This window comes from Diceros bicornis, chromosome 5, assembly GCF_020826845.1.
Source record: "Diceros bicornis minor isolate mBicDic1 chromosome 5, mDicBic1.mat.cur, whole genome shotgun sequence".
Taxonomy (NCBI): Eukaryota; Metazoa; Chordata; class Mammalia; order Perissodactyla; family Rhinocerotidae; genus Diceros; species Diceros bicornis.
Window position 1 is genome coordinate 4,507,829 of NC_080744.1, and position 24,727 is coordinate 4,532,555.

General features: G+C 35.8%; 1 protein-coding gene across 1 annotated transcript in view; it reads left to right on the top strand.

Annotated features, from left to right (window-relative positions):
- Positions 1-24,727, top strand: part of MDGA2 (MAM domain containing glycosylphosphatidylinositol anchor 2) — a 786,958-nt gene that overhangs the window by 570,379 nt on the left and 191,852 nt on the right. The window contains exon 7 of the mRNA XM_058540638.1: positions 3,458-3,787. Coding sequence (XP_058396621.1) covers positions 3,458-3,787 — 330 coding nt within the window. The remainder of the gene's footprint in view (positions 1-3,457; positions 3,788-24,727) is intronic.

A 24,727-nucleotide genomic window follows, 5' to 3' on the forward strand; every position in this document is an offset into this window, starting at 1 on the left:
AGTGTTTAATTATAAACGAAGGAACATGCTTCCCAGTTGATTAACTATATTAAACACTTTATTTTCGAAGCTCTGCACTATTGCTAATAAGCTATTTCTCACAATAGGCCTCAGAGGGAGCCTAGTACTATCACCTCCTATTTTTATAAATGATGCACTTGACCCATAAAAATTAGATTGCGCATATTGGACCACATGGAAATCAAAAACTAGGATTAGGTTTCAAGTTCTTAGTGTACCTGTGCCTGGTTTACAGATCTATGCTCTTAGCTTTTTGAGCAGCCACAGCAGGTTAAAAAATCAAATAAATTTAACTGTTTTCTGTTGCTATAGATGGCTACATGCACACACACACTTTTTTTTTTTCCCTTCGAGCATCTCTGTTCTATATGCAAAACTAGATATTTTGTTATGGGGTAACATAAAACGAACTCAAAGAGATTCATCTCCAGTGAAATGATCCATGCTACTTATTCTGACGTTCCCTAACTTTAGCTCACTTGCCAGACTGTCCCTCTTTTCCTTTTCAGAATCTGTCATTCGGAAGACTAGTATGATTAACTTTGGCCAAATCATAGAATTGTCTGATATTGAGATCAACAAATGTTTGTGGCACTGAGTTCATGCTTATAAATCCACTTGATTATATTGTTTTCTATGAAAAAATATAGTTGCATATCATCTTTAATCTTATTCATTAATTGATTTCCAGATTTATAATCTTTAATATTTTTTACTTTGGATTTTGAAAGTTATTTCTCATGAACAAAACAGTCCATAACAGATAATAAAGATCTTGATTTCATGTTTTTTTTAACCGTGGCTTTTGAATTGTTTAGTAGTTTAAATCTAATTTGTCTGATGGGTTTGCAGTTCTCTCAATGTCAGTAGCACCTTACTATGTCACTATGCAGACAATGGAGGTAGAAAACAATGACTGCCTGGTAAATAAATGTTAACCGTGGAAACATCAGAGTTTTTTCTTGTGTTTGTATATGGCAACCAACATATAACTTTGGAATGAAATTTGTTTTATCGGTACTCCCATATGAAGCGATTAATAAATTAATATATATTTTTTAAAAAGTAAATGCTTCTTGACATACTATTTTTTAGATCTATAAAAAAAGAAAAGGATGGGGGCCGGCCCTGTGGCTTAGCGGTTAAGTGTGCGTGCTCCACTACTGGCAGCCGGGTTCGGATCCGGGCACGCACCGATGCACCGCTTGTCTAGCCATGTTGAGGCGGCGTCCCACATACAGCAACTAGAAGGGTGTGCAACTGTGACATACAACTATCTACTGGGGCTTTGGGGAGAAAAAGGGAAAAAAGGGGAGGAGGATTGGCAATAGATGTTAGCTCAGGGCTGGTCTTCCTCAGCAAAAAGAGGAGGATCGGCATGGATGTTAGCTCAGGGCTGATCTTCCTCACAAGAAAAAAAAAAGAAAAGGATGTCTGTGATCTTATGATTTGCTTTGTGCTATAGAACTTCAATTACATCTGAATTATATGTGCACAATATTATATACCAAATATAGTAGCCAGATGTAGACATTTTCAGCACATTTCCCTTTCAATGTAAAGATATAATGTAAAGTCATTATTCAGTGTCTATTAAAATATAAATATATGACTCTAGGTAATAGAATGCCATAATTTCTCCTAATTTCATCCTAGAGTCATGTACCGATACAGATATGATTAGGAATAAATCAGGTTCGTAAGTTGCATTTTACTATGGAAAAATGTAACAAACAACAATATGAGAATGTGACTTAAATATTTGTCTTTTGGTGTTTTCATTAAGACTGAAGCTTTGTGCATTTTCTAAAAAATATTTTGGAAGATTCTCTTCTAAGATTCAAGATTCAGACTTCTTCAAACTTATAAAACAATTCATATCTATGCAGTGTGTGGCTTTTCTAGACATACGTATCCTAAGTGTTGGAGGGATAAATTGGACTCATATAATCTATGAGTACACAATTTACAATACATGAGAGTCAGGGTATGTCTGCTGTGTTCATCTCGTGGAAATGGGGCCCCTCTTAGTGCCTAGTCCTGAACAGGAGTCCTGTAAATATTTCTTCAATAAAAAGAAAGATATAAACATTGCTTTTGATATTAATTTATCTCCCCACACTAAGATGCAAAGAAGAAGGCAGAGGAAAATATTTGGGGCTTAAGAGTAAAGAAAATTAAGAGCAAAATTTTTTAAGATTTAAAACTGTATTAATCTCTAGTACATTCTTACATAGTTCTACAGATTTCTATGATATTTCCTGGCCTTTATTGGACTAACTAAGGAAACTCAAGTTAAACTCAGGAATGGTAGCCAAACTGCAATTAGAAGCTCTTCAGTATCTGCAGGTCCTCTAAATTCACATCACCTTTCCAGTGTCATTATATATTTAGGTTAATGTTAAAAGTGAATGGACACTATTTTATTCTGATAATTATGTTTCACTGCATTTGCTACATTTCATCTTATAGGGATGGCGATGTTAAGGGAGAGGGAAATGGGTAGGATGTTGGAAAAGAGAAATGTGTGTACAAGAACATCCCTGCCATAAAAAGGAGCAAACTCTCTTCCGCATGGAGTCCCACAGTATCATTCAAAGTCAGGACCAGAGCCCTTGGGAAGCCGGTAGATGCTCCCCCGGCAGCCTCTGCTGGTTGTCACCATTGAACCGGGTTGTGAGAATAGCCCTGACCTCAGACCCCGACGGCACTGCTGTTGGGACACACACACAGCATGTTTCCAAGCCGTCTGCCAAGAGGTTCTTTTGTCCATCTGCATGAGAGAGCCAGCAAACAGTTCCAACTAGAAACAGCCATGTATGGTGGAAGAGAGCAGTCACAGCACGTGTTTTAAAAACACCTGTTTTTTTAGTTCAGATTATTTCAGCATATGAAAATGCCTCATGAATGTGAACTGACTCAATTCTTACCAAATTTGGGCAGCATGTAGACACAACCTTAGAAGAATTTTCTTTAATATGACATTTGTGCAATATTTGAGTCATTTGGGAAATTGTGCCATAATTAAGGGCTGGCATAGGGAAGGAATTGGGCTTAATGATCCATATTATTATTTTTAATTCTAATACCTAATGACTTTATATAAACAGGTTGCACCATTTATTCAAAATTCAGTGGCGACAATGTTTAAGTATCATTTATAGACTTAAAAATTTTTATGTCACTGGAAAATATTATCCAATTTATAAAAATCAATGTTTAGAGTCTTCCAATGACTTAGGTCTTTAGATTATTTCTAGATTAGCTAAATGAGATTTATTGATATGCACACTACTTGGAAATGACAAAGAAATATGTATATATTTTATTTTATTTTGTTTTGCGTTATTTCAGCCCAGAGATAATTACCTAGAGTGAATGAATCCCTAAGATTATGAAAGTAACACTAACTACTTATGGAATTTTTATGTTTTAGCATTAAAAAAAGGACGGTTTTGGATCACACCTGATCCTTATCACAAAGATGACAACATCCAGATTGGGCGTGAGGTGAAAATATCTTGCCAAGTAGAAGCTGTTCCTTCTGAGGAGTTAACATTTAGTTGGTTTAAAAATGGTCGTCCATTAAGAAGTTCTGAGCGGATGGTTATTACACAGACTGATCCAGATGTCTCCCCGGGAACGACAAACTTGGACATCATTGATTTAAAATTCACGGATTTTGGGACATACACATGTGTAGCATCTCTGAAGGGAGGAGGAATATCTGATATCAGTATTGATGTTAATATATCCAGCAGCACAGGTAAGAAGCATATTTACGATGCAAAAGATATTCACAGTAATTTGTTTACATTCAGCAGACAAAATAGCCTTCAATCAAGCTAAGAACATTCTTGTTTTTCAAGTTTCCTAAGACCAAAATCCTAACATTCTGAATGCCCAATAAATATTACATTGAGAGACATCTTTACTTCTGTTTTGATTTGGATTTACATGAGGTTTTACAGAAATAGTACAAATAAAATTAATGGCATTGGCTGTGATAGATATAGGCTTCCAGATTAAATAGTACCAGTTTTGGAGGTGGTGGGGGGTTGTAATTAACTAGGAACCCTCTGTAGAGCCTTAAATTATATTAATTAATACATTTAAACAATAAATGTCTAAAGAGTTAAGATAATTCTCAGAAATTTTAAACAAACAGAAACTATTTAGTCCTAAGATAGATAATTTGAGTATTTAATTATAAGATATATAAAGAAATGTATTTTCCACCAATAAAAAACAATGATAAAGGTGTTAAAGTTGTAATTAGATGTGACGTTTCGAAGAAACTTATGATAGAATCTCTTTACAATGAGACTGGTGAAATATAAAAATATCTTTGAGTGAAATTCTTTCTAAGGTTAAAAATGTAAATATGTTATCAATTTTCTCTCAGTGCTATGTGCATCTGTAGATGAGGACACGTGCAGGGCTGCGGGGTGGGAGGACACACTCGCTGGACTCTTGGAGTTTGAAAGCCTGGGCTTCTATGAACTGTAATCAGTGTGCATTTGGAGGACTCCAAAGTAGCTTTCTTTGTTTTGCCAGCTTGTTGCCAGATTGAATTTTAATTTAAGATTTTTATATCATCCTAGGGTGAATAATATGTGTTGAAGACATGGAGCACAAATGTAGCTAGCAGACATGCTCTGTTTCGAGGCAGTTTAAACAGCAGGCTTTTGCTTTCTAGTCAGGCAGCATTTTGACTCGTGCACGTTAACAGGTTGACCTGTGATTGTGTGTTTTCTCATGACTCCAAATTGCAGTGCACATTGGATTGATTTCACTCCTTAAAGGATATAGGTCCATACTTCAGGCTGACCGAATGTGCTGACTTTTCACCATTCTGCATTATTTCTAAGGAATGGTCCATTTTCATCAGCTACAATTAACATAAAAGGAAGTTAGGGTGGTGAAAAGTACTTGTGTTTGGATGGGTGTCCTTTTCTAAGTAAAGCAACACCAACAATCACTATTTTTCATCTAACCTATGTTTCAAATGCTGCTAGCACGAGGGGATGACTCATTTTAGGATATCTAAGGGAAAGCTGTTGGTATGCCCAGTCAGTCATCATTTGTTTATGTATTCATTCAGTCAACATCCATTGATCGCCTACTTCAGTGTGCTAGGTGACCTCCCACTATGATAGTTCCTGTAAGCTTAAGAACAAGTTTGTAGGATCCAGGATCATTTGTCCTGATTTAGGAGGGATGATTTTCCAGAATTGGTCTCCACTTAACTATAAGCATTGCTTTGTTTGGTTGGTTGTTGTCCTAGTTTTGTTTGCTTGTTTCTTTTTCAGAACTAGTAATGCTAACTCAGATCCAAAGAATCAATGAGACTTGTCTGATGGGAGCACAGTTCATACTCCACTAAACTTAGACAAAAGAAGGAGCACAAAATGGAGAGAAGGAGGGAACATTATATAATTACTCCCAAAATGATTGCTAACATTCATTTTTAAATAGACTAGTTATGTCACCTATTTGAAACTATGTTTTGTAAATGACAAAGTAGAGAAGATAACCGGCATTGATTCATGAAATTTCCAAAAATCCTAAAAGGAAAATGCCAAAAGATGATCAGAAAAGCAGAAAATATTCAAGAAATGCCTCTTAGTAATAGAAGTTGAGTTATAATAAAGTTTCTTAACTGTCACCATTTTGTCTGGTTACCAAACATAACAATCCTAGAGATAAAGGAGATATATTAAGTCCTCTTCCAAAACACTCCCCTTTGTTGTCCCCCGCCCACCACAGGCAGACCTGGCTATGGTCAGTCTCCTCCCTAGAGGGGAAGCTCCATGAAGGCTGGGACTTTGTCCCTATTGTTCATTGTTGTGATCTCAGCATTGGGAACAATACACGACACTTAGTAGGTACTCAGTGAATAATTATTAAATAGAGAAATGAGCTACTTTGTGCACATAGCTGTCCTTTCAAGTTTTCTTTCCTCCTTCTGTTACCTCTGCAAGATGGACATTTGGTGTCTCTCTTCCTGTTCTTGTTGTAATTCCCTACTGATTTTAAGAAAAGCTATTCAATAAATCAATTTATACTATGATTTATCATGTTATCACTCTCAGGGGCAGGACTGGCTCCATAATTTGTGGTGTCGAGTGAAAATAAAAAAGTGGATCCCTTGCTCAGAACTTGCTAACAATTTCGTGATGGCAACATCAGAGCATTAAACCAAGCATGGGCCCTCTAAGGGTGACTGTGCAGGTAGCGTGCTCCTGGGGCTGGCCTGTGCAGGGGATTGTATTTTGATAGGGAGGCTTGGAGAAGATGGTGTTTAACCGAGAAGATGGTGTTTAACCTGAAGGACGAGTCACTGAAGGCGATTACGTACTCTGTCGTCATGTGGAAACTCGCTTTGATGTCCCATTTTGCTTACAGCAGAGTGGAATACCAGAGTACAGTATAAAGATCTGTAAATCTGAGGTTGCATGGTTCAACTGATATCAATAAAAATTATTTTTGTCCCCACCTGCTAGAAGACTACACTTAAAGCAGTGCTTTAGTATGAAATGTAGAGATATTCCCGGGATGGAGTTTGAACGCTGAGAACGAACGAGCTATAGCGTGGAGGAAAATGTTGGACTATAGTAGTTCTGTGAGCTGTATAGGATTCAGAGGAAAGTCCCACACACTGGGTGAGTGAAGTCAAAGAGAAGGACGCTACTGTTAGGACATAGTGAATATGTGTGGCCCTCTTGGATGCTGGGTTTTGCTACTTCTATTGTTAATATTTTAGGGATTTAGGATTGACCAAGTGGTCAGTGATTTTCTTATGTGTTAAACATCAGCTATTTTAGGGAGACATTTTAAACTTAAAAAAAAAATTTCTGAACCTTTTGTTTTTCATATAGACTCTTACATTGAATCCTAGTGTTACTGTGTTTTAAGAGACATATGTGAAACTTATTAAGAAGAGGATGAGGTACCATAAGGTACTTTCGCCTAATACATTTGGAAAGCATTTTCTAATGACAGAGACATGTCTGTAGATATGTTTTGGAGGACTTTTAAAATTGAAATATAAAATATGTCAGGAAGGTAAATCCAAGTGTACGGAATTATTAATATTTTTAAAAGACAATGATTTGATTTTAGAAAAACTGAAAAGAGAGGCTACATGTATTTTGAAATTTGCCTCATGCATTTGATTGAATAACAAAAACTATGATATGTGTAATGATAGATTGTCTTATTTTCACAGTAATTCAACATTAGAAACTTTTTTTCCTCCTGATTCCTCCTGATTCTCTAAACATTCAAATTGTTTCATTGTGAGCATTTGTTGTTTTGTCAATTTAAAATTCATGGTTCTTGTAGATTCTTTTACTGTGTTATTGCTCTGTATCTGGATCTACGTCATATGGTGATAGAAAAGTGGGCCTTGCCCCTAAGGACCTTACCATCTAAGTCGTCAAATTACTTAGATGTCAGATGACTTAGAAATTAGGCACAATTATAGTGGGATGAAAGCTATACTTACTTAAAGTTTGATCAGACCTTGTAGGAATTGTGAATGCTTTTCTCAATGTGACCCAGGAAAGTGTCACAGAAAAATGACATTTGAGTTACATCTTGATGGAAGTAGCATTGTGATGGTGACAGTGGAGGGAGGGTGCATTTGGCAAAATATACAGGATGAAGAAAGTCCCAGGAATATTATGTGATTCTTCACTCCTTGCTATTCCTGTAGGATTAATATTAATTGATATTAATATTAATATAAGCAAGTTATATTGGTATATTTCAATTTTATTATTATTATTACTGAAGCTATATTTTATCTGGCTAGACTACAGATGACCTAAAAAATACATTATAGTAATTATAAATTTATCCATTGAATATTAAATATACTGAAATTTTAATTGTTAACAATACAATTTTGTAAAATGAAAATCCTTCACATACTGGCTGAATAATGCATGTGAATTTTAGCCTAAAATTTTGACAACAGTTAAAATCAACCCTTGAAATACTGTCACTTAGTTGTTATTCATTTACATAAATATAATTGTTACAGTGGTTTTTTAATCTTCAGAGGGCTTGCTGAAAAACATTTCATTGCCTCCTCCAGTGTTGTTCCGTGTTAAAGTCTTTGGGTGCTCATTAGCCTGCACGTATTCCTTTGCATGACCTGACACACTTGTAGGTTGATAGTAAACTCAGAAGCATCTGCATCATGCCTAGAAGATATAAACAGTGAGACTGGTGATCTGTGGAATTCTCATGGTGAGACATCTGCTGGGCAAATACAGCAGAAGACGCAATACAGAGTGGATGATTTTTTCCTCTCTTATTAGAGTACATGAGCATTTTATATAGCAGAAAATGGAGCAGGATTTAGAGGATTAATCCAGAGACAGCAACATAAGTATAGGTGCACAGAGGTGCCCAGCTGAGAAAATGAGTTTGGAATTTTAGCTTTGCTGCTGACTACCTGACTAGTTACTATAAATATGATAGTTAACAAATGTCTGTACAAGTATTCACATCTGTGAAATCAAAGTTCTCGATCACCTCAGGCTGTGGCACACAACATAGGATGCTTAATGAGCAGGAGGGCAAAAGAAAAATGACGAAGTCCACGTCACTGGATTTGCTTCTTTGCCTTTTTCCGGTTAAGGAAGAATAGAAACTCATGAAATTCTGCTGATTAAAACTGAAGTTCTATAGGATGACTACAGTGAATGATAGGTGGTTTTATGTTAGAGGGAGTCGTAAGTAAGACTATCACATGTAGGACCTGACAATGCTTTGATCAGAGGAAGCTTCCATGCAGTCAAAAGTTAGGTAATTGGTTCCTGACTTACTGGACACAGAAAAATTTATCTTCTTCCTGGACTCCAAAATTGTGAGGTTCAATCCATGACCTCCAAATTAATGATGGAGAACAGAGGTCAGTAATCTTTTTCTGTAAAGGGCAAGATAGTAAATATTTCGGCTTTGCAGGCCATGTAGTTTCTGTTGCAACTGTTCTGCTCTATTACAGTACAGAAGCTGGCACAGACAATAAAATGAATGGACACAGCTGTATTCCAATAAAACTTTATTTACAAAAACAGATGGTGGGCCATATTTTGCCTACAGGCCATAGTGTGCTGATCTCTAACCTAGACTTTTGAAACCCTGTTAAGAAATAAATAATAACAAAGCTGAACTTTATGGCCTTACTAGGAAACTAAGTTAAACCCCCATGTAACTAACTGTTTTTTGTGTATACAAACAATATATTTTCTATAGATTGAGGCACAATCTCAGTCTTTCCCTATTCCTCACTTATGTGTATATTTTATTGGGTCTCTTGTTAAGCTGATCATCTTCAAGCTGATCAAGCTAGGGTGGTCCACATTCTAGAATTACGCTGCAAGGGTTCCTGAGATTACCTTGCAATTGCTCGTTTCATTCCTAACATCCAAGATTTTCTGCTGCTGTCTCTATTCTGGTTTGTGAAGTCTTTCATCTATCTTTTATCTGTTTCCATATTTTTAAAGAATTGAATGGCTGAGGAGACAATGAAAGAAACACAACTTAAAAATGAGATACACTCTGGACTTCAGAGTCTCCTGATTATGGAGTCAGTGTCCTCTTTTCCAAATGGTTGATTGGCTACTTTTCACGCTGGCCTCAGGCAGGACTGGTTCATACAGACTGAATTTACTCCAAGTGCTGAAGCTTCCTCTCTCTCAGTTGACTCTGGCACTTATTGGAAGGGGCAGTATATCTGTCCCTGATATGGGCTAGGAAGAAGCACAGTGTTTCGAGCAGTGTGTCAGTAGGGAGACTGTCACCCTAAAACACAAGAAATTATCTCTTCTACAGCCTTTCCCATTTTCTGTTCATAGGTTTCCTCTTCACCTACAGCATTGGGACTGGAACTAAATGTGGCCAACAGATATCTACACTGCGCTGTGGTCCTTAGAGCCTTAAATTTTTATTGTGCTTAGTGAATTTCCCAGAGAGACACTGAACTGAAAAAGACTGTTTTCACTGATCGTGTACACGGAGCATTCTTTAGGAAATGTTGAGCTCTGCATACTCGCAGAGATACCCAATTCCTTTCACTGGTGCTTTCAGTAAGGGATGGTGTTAATGTTAGCCTATATGTTAGGCCTGGTTATATAAATTCATATTTACCTATGTAAAATTTACCAAGAAGAATATTATATGCTTAATCTTGCGTATTTGAAAATAGGTTTAACTCCTTAAATATGTTTTTATTTAAAATATTATTTAATAAGTTGGAATTATTTCTTCTACTCCCTGATGGTAGTCTTGCATTGCGCAGTGGATGATGCAGATTTTCTACAGAGGAGACGTGTAAATGCAACAGTCTGGAAGTGTTGGGGGTGGCTAAGGGACTTGTCTGGAATCTGTGTTTGAATAACTAATATGGCTTTTATTCAGATTGTTTGTTTAAGATGAGAAAAGAAAGATAGCAGAAATAGCAAAGTTTTCTAAAGATGTTTATACTCACACTTAAGTAAGTTTGAGAAAATGTCCATTGTCCACATTAAATATTATCGTTTGTATTATTGTTGTAGTTATCACTTAGCTTCAGGTAGTTAGATGGAGACTGTGGTGTTGGAGCTTATGTCCAGTTCCCTGTTGTCTTTGGTATCAAGCACTCAAATAGTCAAAAATCCATATTTGAAGGTTTTTAGGGTAAAGATACCTTCAGACAGCTTGCCAAGTGCCATATTAGCATGTGCTCAATGACCTAAGAGAGAGATTGCTGAAATTACACAGAGTAAAGGTGGGATGGATCAGATGGGAGCAGTTTACAAAGACCTCCTGAAACTTCTGAAGTTTTCTTAATGAAGATAGAAAACCCACAGCTCATGTCATTTACAGCTCACGTCATTGGTGTTTTTTCCTTCCATTTGGTATATCTGTCCTTTATTTCACAAGCTCTCAGCACTAAAGAAACTGTCCTTAGTGGAGGAAGACTGAGGCTTGGAAATTTAAATTAGAGAGAAGTTAACTGACGATGCAGGTAGGAATAGCGCCACGTGTTCTAGTATAGCAGAAGAAATTGAGTATAGCTGTCACCCACAATTTTGGGGTTAATTCATGAAATATAGTGCATATTCAATCCAAAAAATATTTATTAAACAACCTCTATAGGAAAGGGGATATAGGAAGAAATAAAAATGTATAGGATCTAATTCATAATGGATTTTATATCCCAGTGGGAATACACTTGAAAAACTTTAATAACAGATAGAGTCTACTGTGTGCTTTATAAACTATCAGAGTGATATAGAAGCGTACAGGATGAAATTATTGAATCTGGTCAGCACGAGTTCCATAGAGCAGGTGGCATCTGACTGGAGGAAGAATGAGGCTTATATGGCACTAGATCTTAGAACAAAATGAATGTCATCAGATCTCATTCACACAATCAAGAATGATCAAAGAATTTTATCAAGGGAACAGTGTGATCAGATTGCTGTTTTGGGGACCTAGTCATTGGATGAATCTGCAGAGTTCCAAAAAAAAGACAGTTAGAAGGAGAATGGTGGAGAAATAAAAGACAGCTCAGGAGCCATTCCGGAGGCTTCCTAGTCAACCAATCAACTGGGCAAAGAAAACTTTTCCTGCTTCCCCAACAGTGTAGACTACCTTTGCGTTGCGAGGAGGGATTCAGTGAGTCATTTAGAGATAATGTGAGAAAGAAGGCAGAAAATTATTCTTAGGAAGTAATAAGATAGTGGGCACAAGCAATGCTTTAGGGGTGTGTCAGGTGAGAGAGGAAAAGACACAGAAGGCTTAGCTAATAGAGAAAGCATGAGACTCACTTGAGAACTTCCTCTGAGAAGTCAGCTAACCTCTGCATCTTAGATTACTTATCTCCCCACTACAGCTTTGGCATATTTTTAAGGAGTTTGAGGAAATAGAATGGAAAAAAAAGGAACATAAGAAAAAAGAATCTGCAGATTGGAGTGTGTGTGTGGGGGTGGGGGGGTACTATTTATTTAGCTGAAGAGATTGCTGGGAATCAGCTGAGATGCTGAGGAGCACTCACAACCTCTCCCGTTAAGGGGCTGTTAAGTCAGTGACCAATGTTCTTGAGTCAGTTTAAGAGATGCCTGACTGACAGCAGACAGCTTCACGTGGTGCAGAGCCCCGGACTCGTGTCCAGGCCCAAATTTACCACTTGATGGCTTTATGACCTTGGGTCTGGCTGGACCTCAAAACTTTCATCTACAGAATAAAGGGATCAGCTGGGTAAGTGATTTCCAAATGGTGTTCCAATGATAACTAGGGATTTTTTTTGAAATATTCTCAAAGGCTACTGAACTGCAGGGTAAGGTAAATAACCAGCTGAGAATTTTACCTCCTTTTTCCCCCTTCTAACTTCAATCAGCGCTAAACATAAATCTCTTTTATATAGAGAACTTGTATGTAACACTATATTTGGACAAAGGATTCTGACTTGAATTCACACATGTATCCATGTTCACACAGTATTAATTTAACCACACATAGTTGGAAACTATTTACTTAGGATGAGTTCTTCAATCCCTTCCAAGGTATGTTGTACATCTATGGTTGCAAAATGTTATACTCGGTTGTTTAGATATGGTAATGCCACATTCTGAGTGAGAGATTTTAGGTTTTAGGAGAGGTTTGAAAGGACAAATTGATTTGGGATTAATTGTAGCTGGGAGATTGGTAAGATATCCTTGTGTTTCTGGCGACCAATTAGAAAATTAGTTTTGATGACCAGGAGAAAGGTCAGAAGTAAAACATGGATTTCATAAGAAATTGCATTAATTAGAAGTGGATGAGCTTATCCAAGAAGAGAATATGAAGCAAAGATAAAAAATATCCAAGGAGAAGGTGGAAAAAAGCGGAAACCATGAAGAAAATGAAAAAAGAGTGGTCAATGGAAATCGAAGAAAAAGAGCTCCTCAATTTATATGGAATAGGGGAATATCCAGTGGAAAGTTTCCTGTATTTACACTGTTGTTAGGGCCTGCAATACCTCTTCATCAGCAGGAGGAGGCCTATGAAGGATTACATTTGTCCCAGATACTTTAATATTGATGCATGGATTTTGATAGTGGAAGTGAGCTCTTATTTTCCTTCAAGTGAAAGGATTGAGAATTGAAGGAGGGAGGGAAGGTGGAAACAAGAGAGAGAATAAGGGAGAGAGATTTACAGAAAGTAGCAATTACACTAATTCTCTTTTCAGTGAGATCATTTAAAGGAGTGAGAGGGAATATTTGAAACGTTTTTAGTTGGCCTTGTCAGTAAGTTGTAAGTTGTTTTGAGAAGCATGAGTTATATCAATATTTCTACTACTTAGTTTTGTGAGAGCATAAATGCAAAGGTAGGATGCACTAAATTAATTCTCTATTTTCTGTAATAGTTCAATAAACATTAATTGTGTTTATATATTAGAATTTTCTCATGTAAAATTGAATCTATGTAATTATGGAAATAACATTGGATTTACAATTTTTCTCCAATTATTATCTTAAGATACCCAACACTTTTTTCCCCAGATATCGAGACAAAGGTTCTACCTTACAAGTTACAGTTTAACAGTGCTAATTAGCTATTGTCTAATTACTGAGTCCTGTGTGGAAGATTTCCTTCCCTGGCAGACTTAAACACTTTTTGAAATTCCCAGATTACATTCAGATAAGAACAAATCAATGAGAAATAGGAAAGAATAGCCAATTTATGCTTCCTATATCCTTTATTCTTTTATAAGTGCAAGCAATGGGGACATGGGAACTATCTGAATTTTAAATGACTAAATATAGATTAATCTAATGAGAACTGAACACCATTAGTTAGTTCCATAATTTACATTTAAAATTATAGTAACTAGCAATCATTTACTAGAGTTAAAGAAAGACTTATAACAAATATATTCCTTAACTAATGAAGAATAAATGTCTCCATCAAATTTATAGTTTAGAATGGAATATAAATTAGGGTATATTATTTAAAGCTCTTATGCCAGAACTCGCTCTGGATCTTTTGACTAGAGGAGAAGACAGAGCTGTGGGAAGTAATATCATATTTACTACTTACGTAATTAGGATAACACTTTAGATTCTTATGTTCGTAGATGTCACTATCAATCTACTGTTATCAGTTGAAGAACAGAGAAGTAAATAGAAGTAGCCATAAGACTAACAGTTTGATCACCATTTTGCTTTATGCAGTAGTAAAAGTTCTAGAATTCTAGATCTTCCAGCATCAGATAGAACAACTATTATGTTTGTAGTATCTAGGTTTCATTTTACAGTTTGGAATGTCTTAAGTCAAAGCGATTTCTTTCAAGAGCTCCAAAATAGAGATTAGAACTACCACTAGTGCCAAGAACTTTCCCCCCAAAATCTGCTTACAAATGAATACATTTTAATATTAAAAGGGCCTCATTGATTTTCATAGTCTTAATTTTTCATCTTTCACGGTGGGATATCACTGAGTTTAGGAAAGAGATTAAATAAATTTAAAAAATCATTACAGTTGGCATTTTGGTGGTGCCATTTTTGGATATTTATGAGTTCTGAATATCTATGTAAAAAAAAAGATTATTGGGGCAGGTCCCCAGATGATACCTATTTTGTAAAACATTTTTAAAAGATTTCTATATGTCCCAATAATTGGGATAGTTTTCAAATACTGAGGGCACTTATAGATTACCTAACACCTTTCATGTTATAGAGAGGGAAATGGGTCCCAAAAGTATCCTATAGATACATCCTGATTTAAGTTTACAATCTCAGATTCCAAATCTAATCTAAGAGCTGGCAGCATGCTTTAAAATGTTACATCATCTTATATTAAAAGGATATTTTTCTTTTCTCTCTCAGGTGATTCTGATATTCAGTTACACCTTTGACAAGGGCCTTGCACAAAAGGATCACTATGGCAGGTGTTAAATATTCAAAAAGAGATTCAGGTGACATTCTAGTTGTGTCATGTGACTACATCCTCTGTTGATGGTGAGACACAACACTCCCCTTCTCTGAGAACCCCGCTCCAGAGTGTGTTAGGTCCTGTTTGCTAGTCTCAGATCCCACTCACGAAACTGGGGCAAGGCCTTACCCTGTTCTAACCAAGGCACATCTTGAACGGTATTCATTTCACTGAAGAAGACCACTTTCAACATTATGCTGGATTAGAAATCCTCCAGTGCAGCTCAGCATAATGATGCTTGTCTTGTCCCAGCTTACTGAGAAGAGTGGACCCAGGGCATGGGTCTTGAAGATGCTACCTAACCACATCTGGGGTGTATTCCTGAGTGGCATAATTTAAATATTAGCAATAACACTAGAATATACATTAAAACTTACAGCACACAAATGTTCATCACAGTGTCTATGGGAAGTATTTTTCTAAAAAACTTCTATGGCAGCATAATGAAAACACAGAAGAATGTATGAGCTGTGAACATGCAGCTTAAACAGTGGACATGCACATAGACCCACACCCACTTTAAGAAACAAAGCATTACCAGATGCTGAAGTGTTTCAAATTATAGACCATATAACATAGAATACCTATTTACAAAAAAAAAAAAAAAATTAAGATATTTGGAGTATTTATTATATTATTCCAGTTGCTGGGCTAAACACTTTCCAATGAGTACTTCACTGAATCCTCAGACGCCATTTGAAGTAGGTACTGTTGTGATTATACCCATTTTACAGATGAGAAACCTGAGCTTTAGAAAGCACAGTAACTTTACGAGGCTTCCCAGTGTCTAAGCAGTGAAGTAAGGTGTTGAACATAGGTCCATTCTGGCTGCAGAACCCAGGCTCCTTCTACAAAACACACAGCCTCTCAGTGGAATGAGCTCAAGTAGTGAGGTTTCAGGGTCCAGAGATGTACTGTGAGAAATGTGTTTTTGATGAGTGACTCCATCTTAGAAACCTCAAATCATATTGTGTCTGCCTTCTTACCTCTCTGAGTAAGGAATTGGAGCCTGGAAAGTCCTTTTGGGTGAAAGTCAGCCTAAGACACAGCTTAGGATCAGGGCTGAAAGCTTTAGAAGAAAGGACATGACCATGTTTTGCAGGGAAAAGGAATAATTGAGGACACCAGGCTCCTCTCAAGTCTGGTGACATGACGGGTAAATAAATCAGAATTTCTCCAATTTTAGAGATGTTCTGTCAGTAATGATGACTAGATTAAAAAGATGTGAAATGAGAAGCATATCATTACACTTTAAAAAAAGGTTCTATGCACAACATGAAATATACTGGTAATTTAAATATTTGAAGTAGAAATATTAAAATCACAAACAGTTCAAATGTCTGTATCTAAAATGCATTTAGTTTGAATTACCGTCCTGTATACATGAAACATAAGTGCACTTTTACCAATTCTGTCTAAATAATACTTGTAAACAAAATATATTTAGAAGACATTTAAACAGAAATATTCTTGCTTAGGAATAAAATGCAATATAAAACCATATTAATAAAATGGTACTAAATTCTATCCACAAGCGTATTAGCTCAGAATGAGTTACATATCATTCCGATCAATGACATTATATGAGTTTTTGTGTGGTTTTAAAATTAGGCCATGTTTTTATTGTAGCATTGTATGCTTCTACAGACTAGCAGGATGGATCATAAAATGCAATCATGCATTGGTAGAATATTTGTTAATAAAGTCTTCATGTGTTATAAGAAAACCCTCCTTCTATTTTTTAATTGACAAGTTAGCTACTAATGCATCTGTTAATTAAACCTTATTAGCTCTAAAGAACATGTGGCTCTGATCTGTTGATCGAACATTGTGTTCACTGGTTGTTTCATTTTGCTCTTGACAAAGCATGAAAGAGCCAGCTTCATGTTATGTCAAAATGTCTATTAAAATGGCGGTAGTGTCTATTTCCACAGGATAAGGCATATTCAGTGGTACATGATCGGCGGTGTAATTAGGGAATTTGTAAACCATGGACATTGTCCAGAGTGATTATTTATGAAGAGGCCTAACAGTGTCACATGATTCTACAAGGAAACAAATAGCCTTTTTATTATAGAAGTAAATTGATTTTTCTAGCCATTCTGCATTGAAGAGTTTACCGCTGTGAGCAACAGTTGCTCTAGAAAGTAAAATGAATTGTGGATTGCTTTAAAGCATCTTTCTTTTGCTGTGCTTTCATAAAACACATTTGATATATAATTTATAGCTTATCCTCTTTTTAGTTTAGAATTCCTTCATCCCCAGGAAAGCAATCACATAATTAACATGATCAGGCAGCTCGTTTTGACTTACTGGTCTCTGGTTTTCATGGCAACACCCTGACCTTTGTGAAAATGGACAGCACTGACATTTTGTCATCCTCATGAGGGAGAACTAGATGTATTTAGGAATGTCCAAACCTCATTTCTTCGGAGAAATAGAATGAGAGCTGGGATATCTGTATTATGTGCCATTTTTTGATATCCAAACACATGGATCGAACTGTTATGTCTAATGGCAGACAAGTGCAGCCTTCTTTCCTTGGATGGCATTGTGGGATGGGTCTGACTATTCGAATTAAAAAGGTTCATTCCTGTCCTTTCCAAATGTTATCTTCTTCAAATAGCATCCCCATCTGAAGTGCATACGTATCTCCAAGACAACTGACAATGGCAATGAGATTTATTTTTATATAAGTAAATATATATATAGTTTATAAAATATTTCTTTGACCCTATGTGTACCCATGCTCAGGATTTGGGATATCACGGGTATGAATAAAACAAAATCTTTGCCCTTGATATAGAAATATATGCATAACAAGAAAGTGCAGTCATTGATACCACACTAATAAAAGATGTTGATAAAAAACATAATAACTAACATACGTTGAGTATTTACTATATGCTAGACGTTGTGCTCAAGATTTTATGTATATTATACTGTTTAATTCTAAAAAGATGTGATGGAGGTACTTTTCCGCCCACTTTACTTAGAGTAAACCACGAGATACAGGTTAGGTAACTGTCCCAAGGTCCCGCAGCCAGTAGGTGGCAGAGCCGGGGTCTGAATCAGGGCTGCGGGTCCTGAGTCTTGTTCTTTACAAGTATGTTACACAACTCCTAGTACTTTACAGTTCAGAGGACACTCTAATGTGCGTTATTCCATTTCATCTTTAAATCCTCATTAAATTCTCCTTTTCATCAATCTTATTTGCAGAAAACAGGTTGAGATGACCTAAGACTGCACAGCTAGTAAGTGGGTTGGGCCCTGAGCCCGTCAGCTTTCTAATCTTGTACACTTATAACTCTTCCAAACTCTCCATGTCTATTAAGAAAGGTCTTCTGATTAAAAAATAATTATGAGCAATTACTAAGTTACTAAGAATCCTCCCTATTTATCAGTTTCCATAATGCATAGTGTAATTTTTGAAGGTAGTGAATGGCCTAATTTATCTCAAGCATATTTGCCTATTGAAGGGGCTCAAAAATCTGTGTTAAAATGAATTGTTATTAGCCCTAGCATAGAGCAAAAGTTTTCGTATATGCAGTCCTGCTTTTGTTACTCCCAGAATGTTTGCTATTAATTTCAGGGAGAGTGCATTTATACACACATATAAATGTATTTGGATAAATCCCAGCACCATTTTTAAGAGCAAGTAGGCAAGGACACAAATATGTTATGAAATATAAGAATTGCAGGAATTTGGGGATCTCTGAGCTAACTTTTGAGCTATAGGGACTCTCTCCTGCTTGTTATTTTTAGTTTGTATAATGTGTAGAATGCAATATTCAACTTTTAAAGTTGAAATTCTTAGTCGTTGCTTATGACCAAATAACTGTAGTTTTTCAGCTTTCCTTTGCATTGTTAAAAAAAAAAACAAACATACCAAACATGAAATGGAACTTAACAGTAGAGATTTAAGTTGAGAAATTGGTCCCCTATTTCCCAAAAATGGTTATAGATTATCTCTTCATCAAATGACCTAGTCATACCTTACTAATTAAAGATCTTAGCACTTTATTTGATTTTTTACCTCTTACGATACCTCCGTTCTCATTACAATAAAAAAAAAGTGCTGCTTTTGCATCCATATTCCTCCCAGTATTCTCAGTTTAGTCCAGATTCCTAGCTTGCTAAAATTTTAACATAATTTGAGTCACTAGCAAGCAGAACTGTCTTGCTCCTGTTTTTTTATTTAGTTGTTTCAAAAAAAAAAAAAGTTTTCTACTTTACATACTTAATCAACGACCATCATCCATTCCTGTATTTCAGTGCGTGAGAAACACAGACAGTAAGTCAGGGTAGGGAGGTTCAAAAGAGAAAAAAGAAATGCTTTCATATCTTTTCCCAAAGAGGTTAGAAGAAAATTATCTTGTTAATGCAGATTTATTTTAATGATTCTAGAAAATATTTTATTATAAGCTCAAGTTAGAAATCCAAATTATGTGATGATCATAGCAATTCAAGATATTTAAAAACTAAACTTAACCAAATGCCACATAAGCAACCCCAGCCTAAGATCCCATTCACTTATCTGTTTATGAGGCAGCAAGAATAGAACCTGTGTTTATTTGCAACCGGCCTTATAGCTTGTGTGGCAGGAGAAATATGAATGCCACTCAGAGAAGGATTTTCTATTTTGTTTTTTCATCTTATACGTTGTGCTCTGTTGAATCCCTCAGAGACTATTCTTGTGCCATAGCAACGCCTGCTGGGAGAGGGAAGTTGGAACAGCCACAGATGTTGCCTGCCAAACCTGTTTTCCTGATTGAATGGCACTGCGTGGTCCTCCATCTTCCAATACTAAACCCTCCGTGTTGCTGCCCTCCAGGATCCTGCTTCTCCCCATATGTTTCAAATAACTAATAATACCACTGTAATAAGATTTCTTCAGCTCTTTCAGAAATAAGCGCTGTGTATGTGTGTGCATGTACATTTCCTCTTAGAATTTCCAGATGCAAATACTGTGGTATTTTAACTTCATGTTTGATTTTAATATGTACTTTCTTTCTGCTCTATTGCTAGATTTGTAAAACATTGTCAGTCCTGTCTTGTTAGTATCTCCAGATTTATTATAGGTGAGTGATTAAAAAAAAGAAAAAAAAAAAGTGTGTGTCAGTGCAAAAAAGGGCAGTTTTGATTTACAGAGTGTGGTAAGAGATGTATTTATGCTTATTTATATCATAGACAAAAACAGAAGGCTTACTATCTGGTGTGAGGACATGTTTTAAAATAAGTGCCTGTTTCAGACGTGATTTACCCACGAGACTGTAAGTAATACAAATCTTAGAATGAGGGTCCCGTGGACCTTCTATTGTAGAGCCCACTAGCCTTTTCTTTACTGCTGATAGAGGAGAGCCATAGCATGGACAAGTTATTTGATGTGACCAAATGCTTCCAACATTTTACTTCCCTGTGTCAGTACTATGACCAAATTAAAATCTAGTAGAAATGCTAACTTTACGAAAACCTATTGTTTTTGTTTTTAATTAGAAATAGAAAGAGTTCATGTGTGAAAAATGATCTTGAAATTCATATCCTTCATAATTAAGCCTTGGATAATCAAGAGGTGATTATCCATCAATAGGATTCTTACTTTGGTTGCTTAGTAACCTTAATTGGTGCTCCATCACTCAATCAAGAATTTATTAAGTGCTCTAAAATCCCTTAAAATGTCACGTGTTGTGGGAACTACTGAGGAAATAGAAAAATCCCGGTGCTGACCTCAGGACATTTTAGCTACATATGTAGGGGAGGGCACATTTTGTCGTGATACATGTAGAATAAATTGGCACACTGTAATCAGAGATGTAGAGGATGAATAAAAGATACAGAAATCAGGAAAGGCTTCAGAGAACAGAAAACTTAAATTGGGCCTTAAAAGAATGGAAAATCATTGGGTGGGTATTATGAGGCCAAAGTCATTCCTGGAGAGAAAGAAGGAACGTGTGGAGCTGGGAATGTGCCAAGCGTGTTAAGACCAGAAGACCTGCCTAAATTGAATAGAGAGCTTTTCCTAGATGCACTGTGGCTTAATAAGGTTGGCAGGTAAGATGGAAAACAAGCAATGGGATTTAGACCTATTCTAGAAAATGGGGACCTACTGAAGATATTCGAATGGTAGAATGACAGGATTTTTAAGAAAGATTAATTCAGAAATGATAAGACTTTTTTAGCAGATGAAAAGACATCAGTCAATTGGATTTTAGTAATTTATTTATATGGCAGATGATAATCCAGAAAGAAGTTTAGCAATGCAATGTAATATTTTATTAACCTGTGGCTCAGGGAAGTTCTACATATTTGAAAACAACAACCACAAAAACATCGTATGTGCTGTATATCATATAATTCACCATATTATTTCTTTGTATTTTTATAAAACGAATTGATTCTAGTATCCATTAGCAATCTTTACTCCTTCCATGAGAAATGAACTGTAGAGTGCTGCTGTCTTTCATCAAACATCGTATTTTACCACTCGTGGTCTCTAAAAGGAAGCAAACATCAGCAGGTCCATTAATAAGTGAGGAGTCTTATCATGTTGGATTTCTTTTGTCACCGTCAATATCTTTCAAGCACACTTTTCTATATATTTTAATTGAATCATAATTATTAAGAAAATGCATTAAGCTTATTAGTTTAAGAAGTATTTTGGAGACTTGGATTGGAATTATTTTTAAGTTGAAGGAAGTTCTCAAATTTGCCTTATATTGTCGTATGAATATTTCCCAATGGCCACAGAACATCACATTCTTATGTTTCACGTATTAAGGCAATTATTTCCGATCTTAGTGATGTGTCCAAATCAGCTGTGAGGTGCACCATGATTAGAATATTTCCAATATTAATGTATGGAGATTTTTAAACACAGATTTCAGTAATGATATTATTCTCACTTACACTGAATATATTTTCTTGAGTGGGAGAGAAATGAGTGGAGTTACAAGCATGCTGACAATTTCACTTAACCAATGGCTTAAGTTACTTATCCCATAGTCCATCATGAGAAGTCATTACTGATCTGTCATTGGTAATTGTTGCAGTTGTGAACTGTTCAGTTCTTTACTTCCATGTCAAATTATTTTGTGATTTCTCAAAACTTCGAAATCTGAATATATCCATGTGCATGTCTCATGCTTACAAAGCTAATCTGTAATGTATCAGCAAAAAAGAGATGGAGAACTGCTGACGCGGACACTGAGAGAGACTCAAGTGTGAGAGGCTGTCTTTCCTAAAGCACTGTGTGATCTGAAATAAGGATATTGCTAACCCTAAGTCAGCAGATCACCAAGGATGAAACTCACATCAAGTCTGTAGTAAATTTTTTTAACTCACCTGTTGTTTTTGAAGATTACAATAGCACAATGGATCTGATTCGTTTGAATTAGTTATAGCTACAAATTCAGTATTTCCATGAGTCTTACTTTTTTACATTTGTTTGTATAGATCTGATCAGCATGAGAATTCTCGAATTCTGACTTTTAGAAGGCACTTTCATAAACACACAATTCTTTTGAATCTTTTTAATTGATTTATGTTTTATATATAGATTGTACATTCTAGTTCAGAACATACATATGTGTTGCAAACTGTTTCTCCCTAAAATTTAAGTATAATGAAATTAGTGCTATACTTATTTTAGGATTCTTGAAAATATGAGTCTGATTGTTCTTCTGGAGACAATTCTACTTATTATTTAGTTTATTATGATTTTTATCTTGAAAGAAATATATCTTTTGTTTCAATATCTACTATTAAAGTACACTGTAAATGTTTATATATTTTAAACCAATAAGTCCACAATAAGCATATTCTGATGTCTCTATTTCACACAGCATGATATTTTCTTATATAGTTCAGATGAACTATCCTTACCCTGCATTCTTTTGAGTTAGGAAAATAAGCCAGTCGTTTTCTGAGTAAAGACTAAAGATGAAACCTCCTGGCTTCCTTCCCCATGAAGAAATAAAAATGTTTTCATTTTCTGTACTTGTTTTATTTTATGGTCTGTGATACAGTGGAAGAGTTGACAGAAAACCAGTTTGTTCAAATTACTTGTCTATTTCTTTATGTTTGGAATGAGAAACATTGATGCCATATCATGTTTTTCAAGTTTCTCTGATGATAGCATCTCCTACATAGTGTTTCAGATAAGAAAAATTAAAGGAAGGGCGATCTATAGACTACACGTCAGAGAATGTATCTTTGTGTTTTTACTTGGAGGGACATTTTTCTATCAAGTACATTAGGAATAAATGTGGATCTCACAAGGTGCAGATGTCAAATTTTTCTACTTAATTTGCTGTTTCCATTGTGAGACTTAATTTGTCTTTAATAAAACCTTTAATAAAACTTTAAAGGTTTTAAATTTATTTTTTAATAAAGAAGTTCACTTTTTTGGGGGACAATATTTTAAGAAAAAATAATTTAGTTGATTAGGGAAAAGACATAAAAAAATATCGTGACAAAATTAAATGGCATATCCTCAAATTGGCTCTTTCCTCTGTTGTTGTGGTTCTTGTTTTTAATTTATAGCTTATGTATCTGAATCTTTAAATGAAAAGAGAAAGAAAAGGAAAATTGGAAGAGTCCTTTTTTGACTCTTAACTCTCTCACACACCCCACACATCCCAAGATCGACTACATCTGAAATCTATACTAACAAAATATTTTGCAGAAGATTCTACAACTTGTATGGGCAACTAATTGTAGAATTACATTTCATTGTTTTTTATCACTTTTGTTCTAAAATGTTCATGATTTTTATCTATTAGGTTTACTTCTATTATGTTCATGGTTTTTATCTTCTTTCCTTCTTACCCTTCTCTCCCTCTCTCCCTCCCTTCCTTCCTAAATTATCTCATGACTTCCTGTCTATGCCAAGCAGGAAAGGAGGGCAGCAGGCTTTAGTGAAAGAGAAAGAATTCTGTGCCTTCAAGGTTGCTGTCTGGTCAGGGATACAGACAAAGGAGAAAATGTAGGGCAAAGCCAGGAGAACACGTTGAATGGGTATACAATGTAACATGTGCTCAGGAAGAGAGACCACCCACTCCACCTAGGGGTAGGCAACATTATTGTAAAAGTGGTAATGTTTGACCTGAATCTCAACACATGGGGCAGCAGGGGTGCTAGAAGACAGCAAGGACCAGACATGCTGAACATGGGAAAGAACTGCTTGTTCAGGGCACTGATGTTCCCTCATCAGTGAAACTGCAGGTGAATGAGGGTTATAGGAGTGAGCTGTTCTACAGGAGCATTGCTCAGACTGTGTGGTCCAGAACACCATGTCTAGAGTGATACATTTGTGTTATTAAAAAGTGGAGTTTTCATCAAATGAGCTTTGGAAAATAGATTGCATTAACATTTTAAGTTCTTCTGGGCTTCTTATATCCTGAAATATGCTGATAGCACTGCACATATTGTAGGAGAGTGAAAAAGAAGGAAAATATACAAAGAAAATAAAATTTACCAATAACTCCACTCTCAGAGAGAACCACTGTTAGTGTTTTGGTATAGTTCTTTCTGGGCCTTTTTTTTCATCTAGATTTTTCCCCATATAAGTCTCCTTCTCTTCCCTGAATCAGGGTACAACTGCCTCACTGTCTTAATTTGTACATTCGATGTAAAACTTTTTACTGAGTTCCTATCATGTGCAAAATAGAGTGCTGGATGCTGACAATACAATAATGAATCATATATATTCTCCCCTTAAAGAAGCTCCCTGTTA